Source organism: Brassica napus, chromosome A7 (genome assembly GCF_020379485.1).
Source record: "Brassica napus cultivar Da-Ae chromosome A7, Da-Ae, whole genome shotgun sequence".
NCBI classification, from domain to species: domain Eukaryota; kingdom Viridiplantae; phylum Streptophyta; class Magnoliopsida; order Brassicales; family Brassicaceae; genus Brassica; species Brassica napus.
The window spans coordinates 19,591,167-19,607,294 of NC_063440.1; the positions used below are offsets into that span (position 1 = coordinate 19,591,167).

Below are 16,128 nucleotides of genomic sequence, written 5' to 3' on the forward strand. Positions count from 1 at the left end.
TTCTCTCTCCTTCCCCGTTCTCTCTTTTCTTATCTTTCACGGGGAGAGATGAGAATCAAGCTCCAGTTTTTGACCAGATTTCTTTCCGGCATAGCCGTCCGTTGATGGGTTCCTATTCCAGCACATGATGACATCCTCTGCGTGATGTAGCTGGCTTTCGGTTCCGGAGTTTGACGGTCTTCTCGACGTAGCTTCCGGCTTTGGCTCCGGTGAACACCTTTTCCTTCGGTGAAGCACCGGCTTTTGATTTCATCGACGCAGACGACGGGTATCAATCCCGGTGGCGTCGATTGGTTTATCAAGGTTTTCTCAAGTCCCTCTGATCTCCGCTTCTTACCTCTAGATCCATTTAAGTTTCATAGTCGAAGCTTGTAAATGGATCTCTCTTTAAAGCGAAGATCTTTTCGTGGTGGTTTTGTTTCGTCTGGATAAATCTCTACAACGACTTGCTCTCGTCTGCGGCGGATCGAGCTCTCTGGTTGGAGTTCCGGCGACTATAACCGGTCTGATTTGGTTCAATTTGTCTAAGATCGTCTCTACGGTTCTTGTTTCCGGGCATCCTGTTTCCGGTGTGTTCCGGTGGATCGACGGGAAGCTGCTCCGGCGATGATCTCATCGCAGTGAAGGCGACGGTTTGGTGCGACGCGTGTCTCCTCTTTCGTTGAGGCTTGGACACGTGGTCTTTCTTTCACGCATAATATCGCGTGGTTTGGTTGGTGTTGCCTCCGGGCTTAGTTTGTTGTTTGGGCCTCTGGGCTTTGATTTGTTTTTCTTTTGTTTCTCTTTTTTGAGCCATTTGTATCTGTTGGGCTTTGTTTAATAAAATTCAGATGGCAAAAAAAAAAAAAAATCTTATGAATTATAATTATTTTATGCGTGTGAAACACGTTCTATAATTAAAGTAATTATCATATTTGCTTACGAATCCGATTTGTTACGGAAGTAGTTACGCTTCTGAATCCGAGTCGGCGTTGGAATATACGCTTGGCTTTGGTTATAAAAACAGATTCAATTAGACTAACAACAAAACTATTAGAAGAGAGTAAAGCCCTCTTCGTTTGCTCACCCAGGTGATCCATCTGGGTGAAGATGCAAATTGATGTTCGTTTAGTGCATTATAATGCTACATCTAGATGGATCACCCAGCTGAACTCATCTCAAATTCTCACCCAAATGAAGGTGAGTCATCTGGATGCAAATGCATCTAGTTCAGTCCAAAATAACAAATGACAAAAATGACTTTTTAAAATCAAAATATTATTTTTAAACCGTAAATTCTATTTTTTTCTGCATATACATTTTTTCGCTATAACCAAAAAAATGTATTTTCTCGCAAAACGGAAAAACACACTTTTCCGCCAAAACCGCAAGATGCATTTTTCCGCAAAAAAACATAAAACACACATTTTCACTAAAACACATTTTTCGACTAAACCAATAAACTACACTTTTCGACCAAAACCCAAAAAACGCATATTCCCGCCAAAACTTCAAAAGCATTTTCCGGCCAAAACCGCAAAAAGCATTTTCCCGCAAAAACCCGAAACAGCGCATTTTCTTGCCAAAACAAAAAAACGCATTTTCTCGCCAAAACCGAAAAATACAATTTTCCCGCCAAAACTGGAAAACGGAAGTTTCCCGAAAAAACCAGAAAACATAATTTTCCCACCAAAACCGGAAGAATGCTTTCCCGCCAAAACCGGAAAAATGTATTTTACCGCTAAAATCAGAAAACATATTTTACCGCCAAAACCGAAAAATGAAATTTTACCGCCAAAACCGGAAAAATGCATTTTCCGCCAAAACCGGAAAAACGCATTTTCCCGCCAAAACCGGAAAAACGCATTTTCCCGCCAAAACCGGAAAACGCATTTTCCCGCCAAAACCGGAAAACGCATTTTCCCGCCAAAACCCGAAAATTGTATTTTTCCCGCCAAAACCAGAAAAAAAAAATTATTTTCCCGCCAAAACCGGAAAACGCTTTTTCCCGCCAAAATCGGAAAAACGCTTTTTCCCGCCAAAACCTGAAAAGTGCATTTTCCCGCCAAAACCGAAAAAATGTATTTTCCTGCCAAACCGGAAAAATGTATTTTCCCGCCAAAACTGGCCAAAACTGGAAAAATTGTATTTTCTCGCCAAAATCTTGAAAAAAAACTTTTCATGCAAAACACTTTTCCCGCCAAAACTTCAAAACACACTTTTTCCGTCCAACCCGCAAAAAACGTATTTTTTCGCCAAACCCATAAAACGTATTTTTCCGCCAAAATCATAAAAATGCACTTTTTCGCGAAAAACACATATTTCCTCAAAAACTGCAAAAATATTTTCGGCCAAAACCGTAAAAATGCTATTTTTCCGCCGAAACGTAAAAAATTATATTTTAGTCATTTTATTAACAAGTCCACCTAAATGCAGATGAAAGTTAAAAAATGACAAGCAAGCGAACATAGTTGCATTCAGATGATTCATTTGGATGCATAGACGAAATGAAGAAACGAACAACACCTAGATGGAGCATCTGGATAAGACATCTAGATGAACCATCTAGATGCATCTTCCAGATGTACAAACGAACAGGGCCTAATTATGAAAGGTCGTCGTCTCGGTAGTCTCAAGCTTTACAAGTTTGATGTGCCTTATGAATCTGATGTGGGTGTTATAGTAGTAAGTTATGGAGCCATAGAAGCAGCTATGCGGATTCCATTGACGCAATACACAGGAAGAGGACAAGGAAGAGGATCAAAAGCTGGATTGTCCAAATCGTTCTTAGGTCTGATCCGTGGGTTCTTCATTGGGCGCGAAGATTCCAACTTACTTAATCAAATCTTTGACTACATAGTCTCCAACTTTTGTTTCAAGGATCTTAGTATGGTACCTCCAGCATGTCCGGTCCTCGTCTTTCACTTACAAATTAGAGAGTTTGGTCAAGATCATCATGTCCTTGAGATTGACATGACAGAATTAGCACGCACTCTTTTAAGCACATTGGGAACCAGACATTCTATCATGGCCGATGAAGATGCAATAAACAGATGTGTACCACTTGCTCCACCAGTGACGGAGATCCTGGATTGTTACCGAAGTTTGGAATCTTGTAGTCTTTGTGAGAAAGAGTATCCAAAAGAAGGGGAGATTGTTCGTAAAACAAGATGCAATCACATCTTTCACGGGACTTGTATCTCTCGTTACTTGCTGCGCATTCCTCATTGTCCTTTTTGCACCACTCACTTGCCACCTGTCGACATCCGAACTCTCCTATTCTCCTAAGATTTTGGTGGTTTTTTATATTTGTTGCAGTTTTAATTGTATGGTATTTAGGTCATTAGTATCTAAGTCCATATGTTGAAAACATCAAACATTGGCTTCCATTAACATATCTTGTATCTTATGCATTACTTCCTGAGTCAGATTCTCTGATCCAGATACATTGTCAATGGTTGATCATTGTTTTTTGCTTGTTTGTTTCATTGGCTTTTACAACTTGCACCTTGAAGACAACTTGCACCTTGAGTTTCTCAAAAACAAAAAAAAAACTTGCACCTTGAAGAAAGCTTGCACTAATGTGGAATAGTGTACGATGAGGAAATTCAACTAAATTATAGTGTACGATGGTTTTACTGGCTTTCACAACTTACGCCTTGAAAAAGCTACACTAAGTAGGGCTGTGTACAATGGGCTTATTCTGAAAATATTTACTTTTAACAACAGTTATAGTGTTGGTCTCTTGTATTTCACGAATGGGGAAAGTCGAGAAACTGAATCGTAAGGCACACATTACTGCTCCTTATCCATCACCACCGTTTTGTTTTTAAATCTATGTGTCGTTTGATTAATGCCTTTTCAAACAAAAAAGTTGTAACGCAGTCTTAGAGCAACCGCATTCAATGGCTCTATCAGGTTTTGGTATTATTAAATTATGCGTTGCCACAAAATAAGAATTTATATAGGAAATAAATTGGTATACTCTGGTTTTGGAGTTGTGAAAGGGAATAACAAAGGGTGGATATAATTTGTTTTTGTTTCAAACTAATCACTAGTTAACAGCCAAGGAGTCACAGGTATTGAAAATTTGGACATAGTCAAAAACTATTGAATCTGTTTGTTGTTGTAACTTCACAATTCTTATATTCATGTCTTCTCTGACATGGCATGTGTGGTTTCTTTAGTTAGGACAGGAAGTTGGTGATATCACACAAGGTAAACTCAACGGTTAACACATGACGCTCGTATACTCTTTGATTACGTTGAATATCCATTCTTTTATACTTCTTTCAAGTATTAATATCTATTCTTCTGTTGAAAAAAAAATACCATGCGGCATGCTAAAAATCGCATCGGTTCTTATCTCTACCGGTTAACCACTCATGGTCAACGAATCTTATTTCGCTTACGCGTTGGGACCCGAGCCATGTGTCACTAGCATATCCGACGTTTGGATCGAATACACCAGTCGTGGTCGACGGAGACTACCACTATACGAACATGTTCGATGTGGTTGTGGACAGTTTCTACTCGGCGTTGGAGAAACTTAACTACGGTGGAGCGAATGTTTACGTCGCTGAGACTGGTTGGCCCACGAGAGGGAATCCACCTTACACGAGCGTGGAGAACGCACGTACGTATAATCAAGGGTTGCTAAAGAAATTCACCATGGGTAGTACTAGGGCTACGCTTAGGAGGCCCAATGTTCCTGTGGTAACGTTTTTCTTTGAGATGTTTGATGAGGTTGAACAGGGTTTCGGCTTAAGTGCTGTTCGTTTCATAAACGCTCTATCCAGCGGCAGCGGCTATAAAATGTACTGTGATAGAGACCAAATTAACAGTGTCAAAAGCCAGAACAACCGCTAATAGACTGCCGGAGACACAAATAATGAAATGCAAGACACAAATAGTGAGACGCTGATGCCGCTGATATTTTCCGCGTCCGTTTTATTCCCCGTTAGTTGCTGCTGCGACTGGGAAATCAGTTAACGGTTCTTCATCTGTGCTGTGTGTTGTTGTCATTAAAGCTTTAATTTTGTGACGCTACCGCTGCGTCCGGCGATGATGAAACGAACAGGACTTTATTCACTCCAAATATGATTCCTGTTTATGATATGTGGAACATAAGTGTCTCTAGTTGGGTATTATGAGCATCTAGCTAAAACAAAAATATACCATTTGTTTTCTTAATCAATGTATAGTCCGGTCTGAATTGTTTGGGTTCATGTTAGATTCTTGATCAAGACCTTCAAAACACCCTTCATGAAATATTATATAAGTCATTTTCCATCTTATATGGAAACAGTAGGTTCTAAAAAATTTGTATATGAAAACTAATTATATATGAGAGAAAAAATAATTTGAAAAAAAATAATATTGCTCTCAACAGATGAGAACACTTCCATTAGTAAATAACAAAATAGTACCTATGGATATCTATCTCATAAGTTAAAAAAAAAACCCTCAGAGCCCTCTCTTATCATATGTTTGTATATGAATGGTTTAATTTTGTTTAAAAACTAAATTCCAATCAAACATTGTCAAAAAAAAATTTTAATTCTTTACTAAAATAGTTAAGTTCAATGAGAGTGATCTTAGAAAGATTTTAATTTTTTTTATAGAAAGATGATTATTCTGTTCAAGAAAGTTTGATTTATATTAATTTAACGAAGCCTTAAAGAGTGGTATAACAACAACAAGTAACAAAAAGGCCTGAGGCCCATTATGATACGATAATGTGGATGAGAAAAACGGTTAAGAGTCCCCTTGGAAGGAATCTAACCGTAAGAGTTTATAAACAAAAAAGTCGTTTTTGTTTGCGTTACGTCAAAATTTGTATAGAAGCAATAGCTCGGATCGGAGCTCTCTCCGGCAAACACCGTGATCTCCGGTACGTTTACCTTTCTCGCCTTCTCCGCATCCGTCAATCTATTATACTGTTGAAATTTCGCCATCTTGTTCTCAAAATTTTATAGATTAAGATTCTCTATAGAAGAAGTATCTGATCTTCCATTTCGGGAGAGAGATCCATCTTAGATTCATTGTTTGTATGGTGTCGAACATAGAACTGTACGATTCGTCTCGATCTTTTTATGAAAAAATCTGCGTTGCCATTGATGAATGCTGCGTGTGAATTATTGATTTTGAAATTGCTAGAATCACTTCTTCAGATCTGGAATTTTTGCATTGTCTTTGGATCTAATCGTGTGTTTTGAGTAGACGTAAAGTGTAGTCGTCCTCTTATAGCTTATGCATGACTTCCTGACTCAGATTCTCGGATCCGTGATGATCATTAATTAATGTTAGTGCGTTGTTCGACCTGTATGATTCGTCTCTTATACACTCATATGCAGATCAAAACGCTGCGTTTAGCATTGATGATCTGATTGTTATTGCATTAATTATTGTTTCAAATTGCTACTTTGGATCTAATCGTGCTTTTGATTCTTAACGCCATTTGCGAATTAACACTCACTCTATTATTGCGTATAAGTAAAGTGTAGTCATATAGCTTATGCATTACTTGGTGAGTCAGATTCTCGGATCCGGATCTGTGGTCAATGGCCGATCATTGCTCTTTTCTTATGTATTGAACCTTGAAGGAAGGTTGTTCAAAAAAAAAAAAAAACCTTGAAGAAAGCTTACACTAAGTAGCATTATGTATGATGAGCTTATTCACATGGTTTTTTTTGTGCCGAATAGGTTTCGATTTGAACACGAATGGGGAAAATCAAGAAATTGAATCGTGGGGCTCACGTTACTGCTCCTTATCCATCACCACCGTCTTGTTGCAAGAAACAATGGTCAGGCTCAACTTGCCCAGTATGTTTGGAGTCTCCACACAACGCTGTTCTTCTCCTCTGTTCGTCTTATCACCAAGGATGCCGTCCTTACATGTGCGCAACAAGCAGCCGCTTCGCCAACTGTCTTGACCAGTACAGGAAGTCCTACGGAAACTCGGAACAGGCTCAGCTTTTGTGTCCGCTATGCAGAGGTCAAGTGAAAGGTTGGACTGTTGTGGAAGACGCAAGGATGCATTTCAACTCCAAGAGAAGGACTTGTATGCAGGAAACATGCTCCTTTGTAGGAAACTTCAAGAAGCTCAAGAAACACATGAAGGAGAAACACCCGCATGCTTGCCCTTGGGCCGTTGATCCAGCTCTAGAGACCAAATGGAATAGGCTGGAGAGGGAGAGAGACAGAAGAGACGTGATAAGCACGATTATGTCGTCGACTCCAGGCGCTGTTGTGATGGGAGATTATGTCATAGAGCCGCGTCATCGGGGAGCTGCTAATGATGAAGAAGATTACAGTTCAGATGATTCTCTGAGCGACGGTGTACCGGAGTTAGATTCATTGCGAGGACAAAACCATCATATTAGGTTTATCGATATGGATGCAAGCGACTTAGCATCATCTTCCAGATCCCATGATGCTTCTCCACGCAGTTTACTCTTGCCACGGAACCAGAGAGGCGACAATAGAGGTCGGTAACTTTATTTTAACCGAAGCAGTATAAAAGGCTAACACGACCAGTCAAGTCAATTAGCCACATAGAGGGAATTGAAAAAAATACTCCCAGTATTGTCCCTTTAATTTTTATTTATTTTCGTGTAAATTATGTATTACCTGTAATTGTATTATTGTTTCTGCATTGTTGTACACTAGTGAGGCATAATCTCTTATGCCTTTTTCCTTTTTTTTTTTAAAAAGGTTTTATGTATTGATTTGATTTTCATCTAGCTTAAGTTATGGAAGAAAAGATGTTGTGGAAAAAAAGGGAGGTATCACTCCTCACTGTCAACTTTGGACAATATCTGTTTCTTGATTCTTGTTTTGTCTTCATAAGTCTCTTCTACTTCGTACGCAGCCGCGTGATAAGTAACCCTCCGACCACAAGTTTAAGCTTTAATCTTCGTGCAGAAAACAAGATGCAATTTGGTAGTTTCAACTTTCAACTTAACAAGTTGTATAAAGAGAAGATGAATTGAAAGTTTGAAACGAGAGTGTAGTACCCGAAGATCTCAACCGTAAGCGTTGCTCGTTACCACTAATATATAGGTCTACTGGGCATATAGTAACAAATACCATCTTGACTGTATTAGGCCTAGATTATATATTCATTTGTATTTCCCCCAATAAAGAACATTTTTTTAACACTGGATAGTACACATTACATCATCAACTACTCGCAACATATACGATATTGATGAACAATTCCACGGATAATGATTCTACGGTGAAGCTCTTGGTTCTGCATATACGACATACTCGATGGTCAAGCTCTCTTCGAAGCAGACGACCACAACGAACGGTTCTACCTACAATATTCTAGAATCCTCAAAAGATTGTATCCTATGATATGCAAAAAACTACATATTATAGAATTCGAACCTCATCAATACTATTAAAAGGGAAGGAGTCTAAAAAAATCTACCTATAAAAGTTGTTTGGACCCTTTTATTTAATTCATTATTTTTTTGTCTTACTTTAAATTTATACTAACAATATGTTACCATATATTTCTCTAACAATAATTTAGTCAATTCTTTTATTTATTTAAATTTCACTCCTAAATCCTAATCATTAGTATTACTATATTTATCATTTTGATTTTTAATCGTAAAAGCATTGAAACTAATGTTTTATATTATCACTTTTATCATATAATATATGATTTAAAGCAAGATAAATTACAAGACATATATGTGTACATTCTAACTTCATCTTTCGTTTATAATAAAATAATCATATCATATATAAACTTTCCCACTAAAATCTCATATCATATACTAAACTTTCAACCGTTTATAGTTTGATAATATTTTCATATTTAAAAATGATTTTTCTGAATATTCATGTTACCTTCACAAAAATGAAAAAAATTATTGGTTCTATTAAAGCTAACCTGACTTCACGATATCAGTATTGATTATTCAAGATTTTGAAAATTATTTATTTAGATATTATATTTTTATATACTTTTCACTTAAAACAAATCAATACTATTAAAAAGGAATGAGTTTTAAAAAATCTAATATAAAAAAGTTGTTGAAGTTATGTATAACTATTTATTATTTTTCTGATAATACATTAATCATTCTAAACATACAATATTTTAAATATTTTTAACAGATCTTAATATTATTTCTTATGATACCTTTACTCATAAAAATATTTCATCAACCATGTTTTTGTACAATAACGTTAAAAATTTATATCAAAAGGTTGTTGGATCTGATATGGACGTAATGGTCCACATCTGTTCGGGTATTTAAGATTCTAAAAGAATTTGAAATATATAAAAATTTTGAAAAATATCCGACACACGAAAAGTATTTGAAACTCCAAACAAATACCAAAAAATTCAAATACCTAAAATTTTAAAATCTTATTCAAAATCTGACACGATGAACTGAAAAATACCCAAAATTTTATCCAAACACCTAATTTTTTTTTAATTTGAAAAATTTACCTGAAATCAAAACTCTAATCGTAAACCAAAAACTTAAAAACAATATCCATAATACCGGAAACATATTCGGAATATCCAAATATACCTAATAAACACATATTTATGATCGGGTCTAGGGTAGGACCCGGACTCAAACAAAGACATGCGGGTCAAAAAAAAACCAATATGTTATTTTCTCTAGACCTGAACTAAACCTATAATTTTGGGTCGATTCGGTTTGTTTTTTTGATCCGGATATAATTCTCATGTCGAAAAGAAACTTACGTAAAAATGTACATATAAAATCTCAAATAAACTAATTTGTAGATTATATAGCTGTTAAAAATTATGTTTTTCGATATAATAAAACTTTGTATTATAATATAATCTAACAACCCCGCGCTTGGAACTTTGTATTATAATATAATCCAACAACCCCGCACTTTCCAAGCGCGGGTCAAAATCTAGTAGTGAATTTAAAAACCTTTAAACTTTAGCCATTAAACATTGACACTTCCACAACAAATAACACTTATGTAACCAAATCAAACCTTAATCATTGCATATTGCCTATCGCCTAATGACTAATATTCATTTTTATTTGTCCCAACAAATAACACTTATGAAACCAAATCAAACTCTAACCTTTAATCATTGCATATTGCCTAATGACGAATTTTTCAATTTGTTTGATTTGCTATAGTTTAAGATATGCAGTACATATACCATACAAGATAAAGAGTAGAAAATGTGTTATTTAAAATGCTGACAAGAATCTCACAATTATCCATTATAAGGAAGAAAAAAACTACAATAATTTGACTAACAACAATATTCCAAATATATGAGATTATAATAAAAACTGCATCTTTATGATTGAATGAATAAGCAAAAAAAAATGATTGTAATCTCTTGGACCACAGCTTTATGATATGCTTTAAAACCATCACGGGTTAGTTCTAATTCTTTTCCAGAAAACTAAAATACTTTAACTTGATAGTGCTTTAGTTGATTATTTAAATAATAATAATAATTAGTGTGGCATATTTCCACTTCATAGTCTTCAGTCTTCACAATAACAAGAATTTAAATTAGAAACAAAAAGGGCAATAAAACCAAAAAAAAAAAAAAACAGATAGAAAAGGGGATATCCAGGGGAGGCAATATGCGTAAATATGACCCTTGCCATTGCGAAATGTGAATGTTATATCGCTTCTGCTCTGATTTTCATGCAGACATTTTATTATTTTGTAAAATATTTTAATAGTATTGTTTATTGTTTTCTTGATGCATCTAGCAAGGGTTTAACTTTTCTGAACATGCCAAAGCTTTGGATGTAATATGTATTTATGTATATAACCATGTGCGTTTAGGGCGGTAAATTCACCCGAAAACTTTGGGCTTACAACCATGCTTTAATGCGACTGCAGTCTGTACCATTGCAAATTAACTACTAACCAATTTTATAAGTATTAACATCTAAAGAACAATACAAAAATAAACTTGCTTGTATTACTATTAGACCATCACTCATTTAATTTGTCTCTAGCATTTTCACTGCTTATGGTGAATATACCAACTACATTCACTACAATGTATGTGGCACATTGTTTCAATCGCCAAAAAACTAAAAAACGTCATCCGAAGTTTCAGAAAAGATAATTATTCAGGGCTGGAGATGCGTGTGAAAGAGGTTCATGAGTTGTTACTGTCCTCTCAAGCTCAAACGCTAGCTGATCCCTCTATCCCAAACGCTGAGACAGAGTTGGAAGCACAGAGAAAGTGGCTGATTCTTTTAAGAGCTGAGGAGTCTTTCCTGTTACAAAGATCTAGAGTGCAGTGTTTATCATTGGGAGATGCCAATACTTACTTCCATAGAATGATCAATATGAGGCGTGCGCAGAACCATAACATGTATTATAGTTTTTTGTTTGTGATAAAATAGTGAAAGTCTTAAATCTTCCGCACATATATTTTAAGCCATTTGGAACTAATTATTCATTTGTAACCATATGTAACACATAAACGACACTTCCAGATAAATATATTTTTGTTTCTTTCGTATGTTTTCTATAAATTTCAAGATAATAACATATATCTTTTTTTGTCGAAGTAAATTCTTCTATAACACCATACATAGTATTATATAGTTTTTTTTTAAATGTATGTATAAAACACATGTTAATATAAGTTTTCACGTAAAAATTTCGTCAAAGATTTTACCCCAAAAAAAATGTCGTCAAAGATGAACATAAAACTAAATATAACAATATAAAGGGAAAGTGAATTAATGTAAAGGCAGTGAAGTGGCTCAAAGAGTCGCGAAAGGAAAGGGTCAATGTCTCCCTAACCGCATCAAGCTCCCCCAGTTGCCTTTCTTTTCTTTTTTTTTAATATACGCCATCTTTTCTTATTCTGTACAGTAAAATTAATTTCAGAAATAATCATAAGTGATAAAACTTAAATATAAATTACTGCCAGTGGAATCGTGAAACGTTGATCTGAGATTACATGTGCCAAATCTCCATATCATATTAGTGGTTGTTATTACTCCAGAATAAATGGGGACACGCTTGTATTTTGGAGCTATGCTATGTTGCCGACGTCATTAAAAATAAATAAAATAAAAGCTATGCTCTGTTGTGTTATGGTGCATAAAATCAATATATTGTGATATTTTGCGTTATCTGGTTATATGAAATTGTCTTACGATTCGTGGTTCATCATAGTTTAAGATTATGTTGCTATCTCCGAGTACTTGATACTAAGCTAATTACAATGACAGATTACATTATACTGGTTTAAATTATGTTCTTTCGTTGCATTTGCGGCTACGTTTCATTTACGTTTAAACAGTTAAATAGATTTTTTGGTTATATAGTTGTTACTTTAATAGAATTTCTTTATTCTAATAATATCTCTTTTTCTAAAAAAATTCTAATAATATCACAATAGCTTCTCTATTTTTGGGGAATTCAACCAAAAAAAACAAAGTTTGTGTTTTGTGCATGCGTTTACAAGATATGCAATTTATTTTGTAGCATATATTACTTTCAACATGTAAATATTTACGTAAAATTTTGCTTTGAAAATAATCATACAGACTAAGATGGTAGCTCTATCAATTAACGAAAAATGTCTTTTCGTGTTATTGGTAACTGCTTTAGCAAAAACAAATGTTATTGGTAATTAATTTAAGTTTTAAATATCTGCTTTATAAGTTTCAATTTAATACGTGCGTGAATTATTGTTTAAGAAAATATTTTTGCAACAACAACTAAACTATTGATTGATAGACTTTGCGTGTTCTCTTTAAAACTAAATCCAAATGTTAACAGAACTTATGATTGATAGTACATTTGCATATTCTAATTCACAACAATACAAATATATAGCACCGGTATGGTACTTTTGTATATGAATTCTTCTAATGTTTTGTAATGGTTTCTTCTTTATATTTTACAGAGATCTACCAGAAATTAATATTTATATACATGAGATGTAGACTCATTACCAGCGCAAATTTATATCACATAATATAGTTTACCGTTTTAACCCCAAAAAGAGAGTAGAATTTACCGGTTAACTTTTTAGTTTCAAAATTGTTCATTTAGTTGTGTTACAAAAAAAAAATTTGTTCATTAATTAGTTGATTTATAAAAATAATACAAGTAAGTTTTGAGATAAAACTCAGTAACTTATATATACGTTTATAGTTTGAACTATCGAAAAGATTTTAGTAGGAATGAAGGTCTTACAAAAAAAAATATATTAGTTTATATCCTTTCTAGAATAAACATATTATATATAAAAGAAATTTAAATATAGTGATCATTTTATAAATTTTATAAATTGGCATTTAACTAGTTGTTATAATATAGAATAGTTCTTACAGATTAAAATGCATGTTTTACAATTTCGTTTTGTAGTTGGTCCATTTTTAGATAAATTCGTTGAAAATAAAAATTTAGTGCTCGTTTAACCAAAGAGAAAATCAAAATATAAATGATTCTAGGTGCTATAAAAAGCCTAAAAACAATCTATAAGTTATATACTGTAACAACCTACTATAACGATGTTGATAAGAAATCAATGAAAAAAAAAAGATCAGTGATAGGGTAATAGATTTAAGAACATGACTAACCTGGGATTCTTAGGATGGTATTTTTACAGGAAGTTAAGAACTCTACTCTAAGAACTCCATGGTCTAAAGAGCAACTAAAAGAAATGATCGATTGAAATGTTATAATTCCCATCCATCCATTTTAAAAACTTATCTATGTACTTTTTAGGCTGTGCAAAGTTGATTATTGGCACTGAAGCTTTAAGCAAAATTGACTCTTGAATTTATGTCATCACGTCGAATGTAAAAGATAACAATAGATGGGTCCATACGTTCTTACATAATATCATTTATAACTATAACGTAATTATCGAAAATCCAAAATTTGACAAAAATAGTATATATGACCCGTCGCTTATTATGGTTGCCCCGTTCGTGTGTTTGCTTGGCCGTTGGTGATCCCATGCGCCATTTAGCCTCCAACGTCTTCTCTATAATCTATTTGTTTAAGCCATAATCTCTGTTTAGTTTATACTTAATTGCGCTTTATCTTCTTAATCGTCATGTAATCCATAAAAATCTTTGAGATTTTTCTTCTATAATAAACAAGCCAGCAATATGCTCATAGATATATGTTTATAGCTACCCACCGGATTCTCATTCTTCATTTTCTTATAATTACACTAACGTTTGACGTTGATTTAAAGAAACTGAAGTCAAGCTAAAGAAAATCTGTTTGTGAATATGCTGATTAATACCCCCATTCTCTAATGTTTATAGTTACACGTGATGTAATTTAATCTTAAGTAATACGTCCATATTTTGCAATCATCAACGTACAAAATCTTGACCCAAGATATTAGCAAGCTTAGGTATTACATTTTGTCTTTAATATGGTTGCATCATATCAATCAAGTTCTTCGTCATATACGTACATTTATATGGAATATGACAAGCGATGTAATATTGTTCTTCCTATATACAACTTGTGCATATTGCAAATAAACTATTTTGCTGGGGTGACACATTAAGAAAAAAAATAACAGTTTAGTAGTTAGATTGTTAAGTCAAATGTCTCCAAATGTTTTGTTGTTGTTGTTGTATATGCCTTGACTGACCTTGTATAAATAAACCATCCGGTATGTATATAAAATTTCAGATAAATATAATTATCTCCAGTTTGAATATTCTTATTATCTATACAGATATAAAAATAGTTTTTTTTAATAAGTATATAAAATAGGTTATTGGTTAGATAGATCGTTAGTAAGTTAAGTAGATCACTGTTCCGCAAGAAAGTAGCATGCATGTGACTGACAAAGGAAAACAAAGTTAGGATTGCTCTAGGATGAGAGTATGAGACCATTTTTTGCAGCCTCAAAGGGAAGGTTTATCTTGCCCGTTAGTACTCGACTATTGTTTGTATTCTATTTATATCTATTGAAATAGTTTATATAAATATATATTATTTTTTTATAAATTCATTCTTTATATATAGGTGCTTTTTGTTATCATATGAACTACTTCTCAGAAGTTTCATTTATATTCCCAAACTAGGGTTCCTTTGACTTCTCAAAATTCAAAATTGGATTACATTAACACTAGAAAAGTATATAAAATTTATCGTTTATTTATGCATGAACCTACTCATTTTTTGTTAGCAACAATCTACTTTTTTTTGAACTTGTATTATTATTATTATTATTATTATTATTATTATTATTATTATTATTATTATTATTATTATTATTATTATTATTACCTTAAAAAGGAGTTTGAATTCTAGGCTCTAATCTCTCTGTGATCCAGAATCAGTTTTTGTTAATACTAATAACACGGCGTAAATTATTTTTACTACCGGGATTCAAAATAAAAGCACAACAAATCAATCCCCTAAGTTTAACCACTAGTTATACACACCTGTGATAAAAAAAACAACTTGTACCATCGTATATCATTCACATAAGTGATAACTGATAAGTGTAATTTTCTGTGTAATCTATCTCCCCGATCGATGATATGCTTTCAGTTTTGTATACTTACAAAATCAACAAAACATATTAAATAGCAAAAATAAAAATAATTAATTATGAACTTTACATATTTGATGTTTAAGTTCAAAGCTTGTCCAGCTCGTAATTTATTTTTTGGTATAAGAGCCTCAGATTCTCAATTTTGTATCTTGCTTCTATGGCTTGGTTGTAATAGGTTTCTCTTTGTAAAGTTGGTTTGTCTCATCAATATATATATATATATATATCTTTGAGGAAAAAGAAATTGATGTTTAAGTTCAAACCAGTAAGAGCATCAGCATTAGTGAACTCCTTTTTATTATTATTTTTTTTCTGTTTGATTTTTGTTTTTAAAAAAAAAAAAAAAAAAAAAAAAATTATAACCGGACCAACCGCGGGCCGCCACGTGTCGTGGGGCCCGCGCTACAGTGATGATCCGGGTTCAGTGCAGTGAATTTCTAAGAGGGAGGTTCATTGCTTTTGTTTATTTTAATATTTTTTTTTTTTCGAAAACTGTGTGAACTCCCCATGGAATTCACTAATGCAGATGCTCTAAGAGTCAGTGCCATATCAATGCGCATATGATCTAAGTGGTATCAAAGTTCCTTCCCACGGAA

General features: G+C 33.8%; 2 protein-coding genes across 2 annotated transcripts; both read left to right on the top strand.

Moving 5' to 3' along the window:
* The first annotated feature begins 2,113 nt into the window (after positions 1 to 2,113).
* On the top strand, positions 2,114 to 5,469 carry LOC106355685 (E3 ubiquitin-protein ligase RNF126-like). Its single transcript, XM_048735745.1, has one exon. The coding sequence runs from the start codon at positions 2,536 to 2,538 to the stop codon at positions 3,265 to 3,267; it is 732 nt and encodes a 243-aa protein (XP_048591702.1). The 5' UTR covers positions 2,114 to 2,535; the 3' UTR covers positions 3,268 to 5,469.
* A 248-nt stretch (positions 5,470 to 5,717) lies between these two features.
* On the top strand, positions 5,718 to 7,720 carry BNAA07G20830D. The gene is made up of 2 exons (XM_013796648.3): positions 5,718 to 5,872; positions 6,685 to 7,720. Exon 2 carries the CDS (start codon positions 6,703 to 6,705, stop codon positions 7,474 to 7,476), a length of 774 nt encoding a protein of 257 aa, XP_013652102.1. The 5' UTR covers positions 5,718 to 5,872; positions 6,685 to 6,702; the 3' UTR covers positions 7,477 to 7,720.
* The last annotated feature ends 8,408 nt before the right edge of the window (positions 7,721 to 16,128 follow it).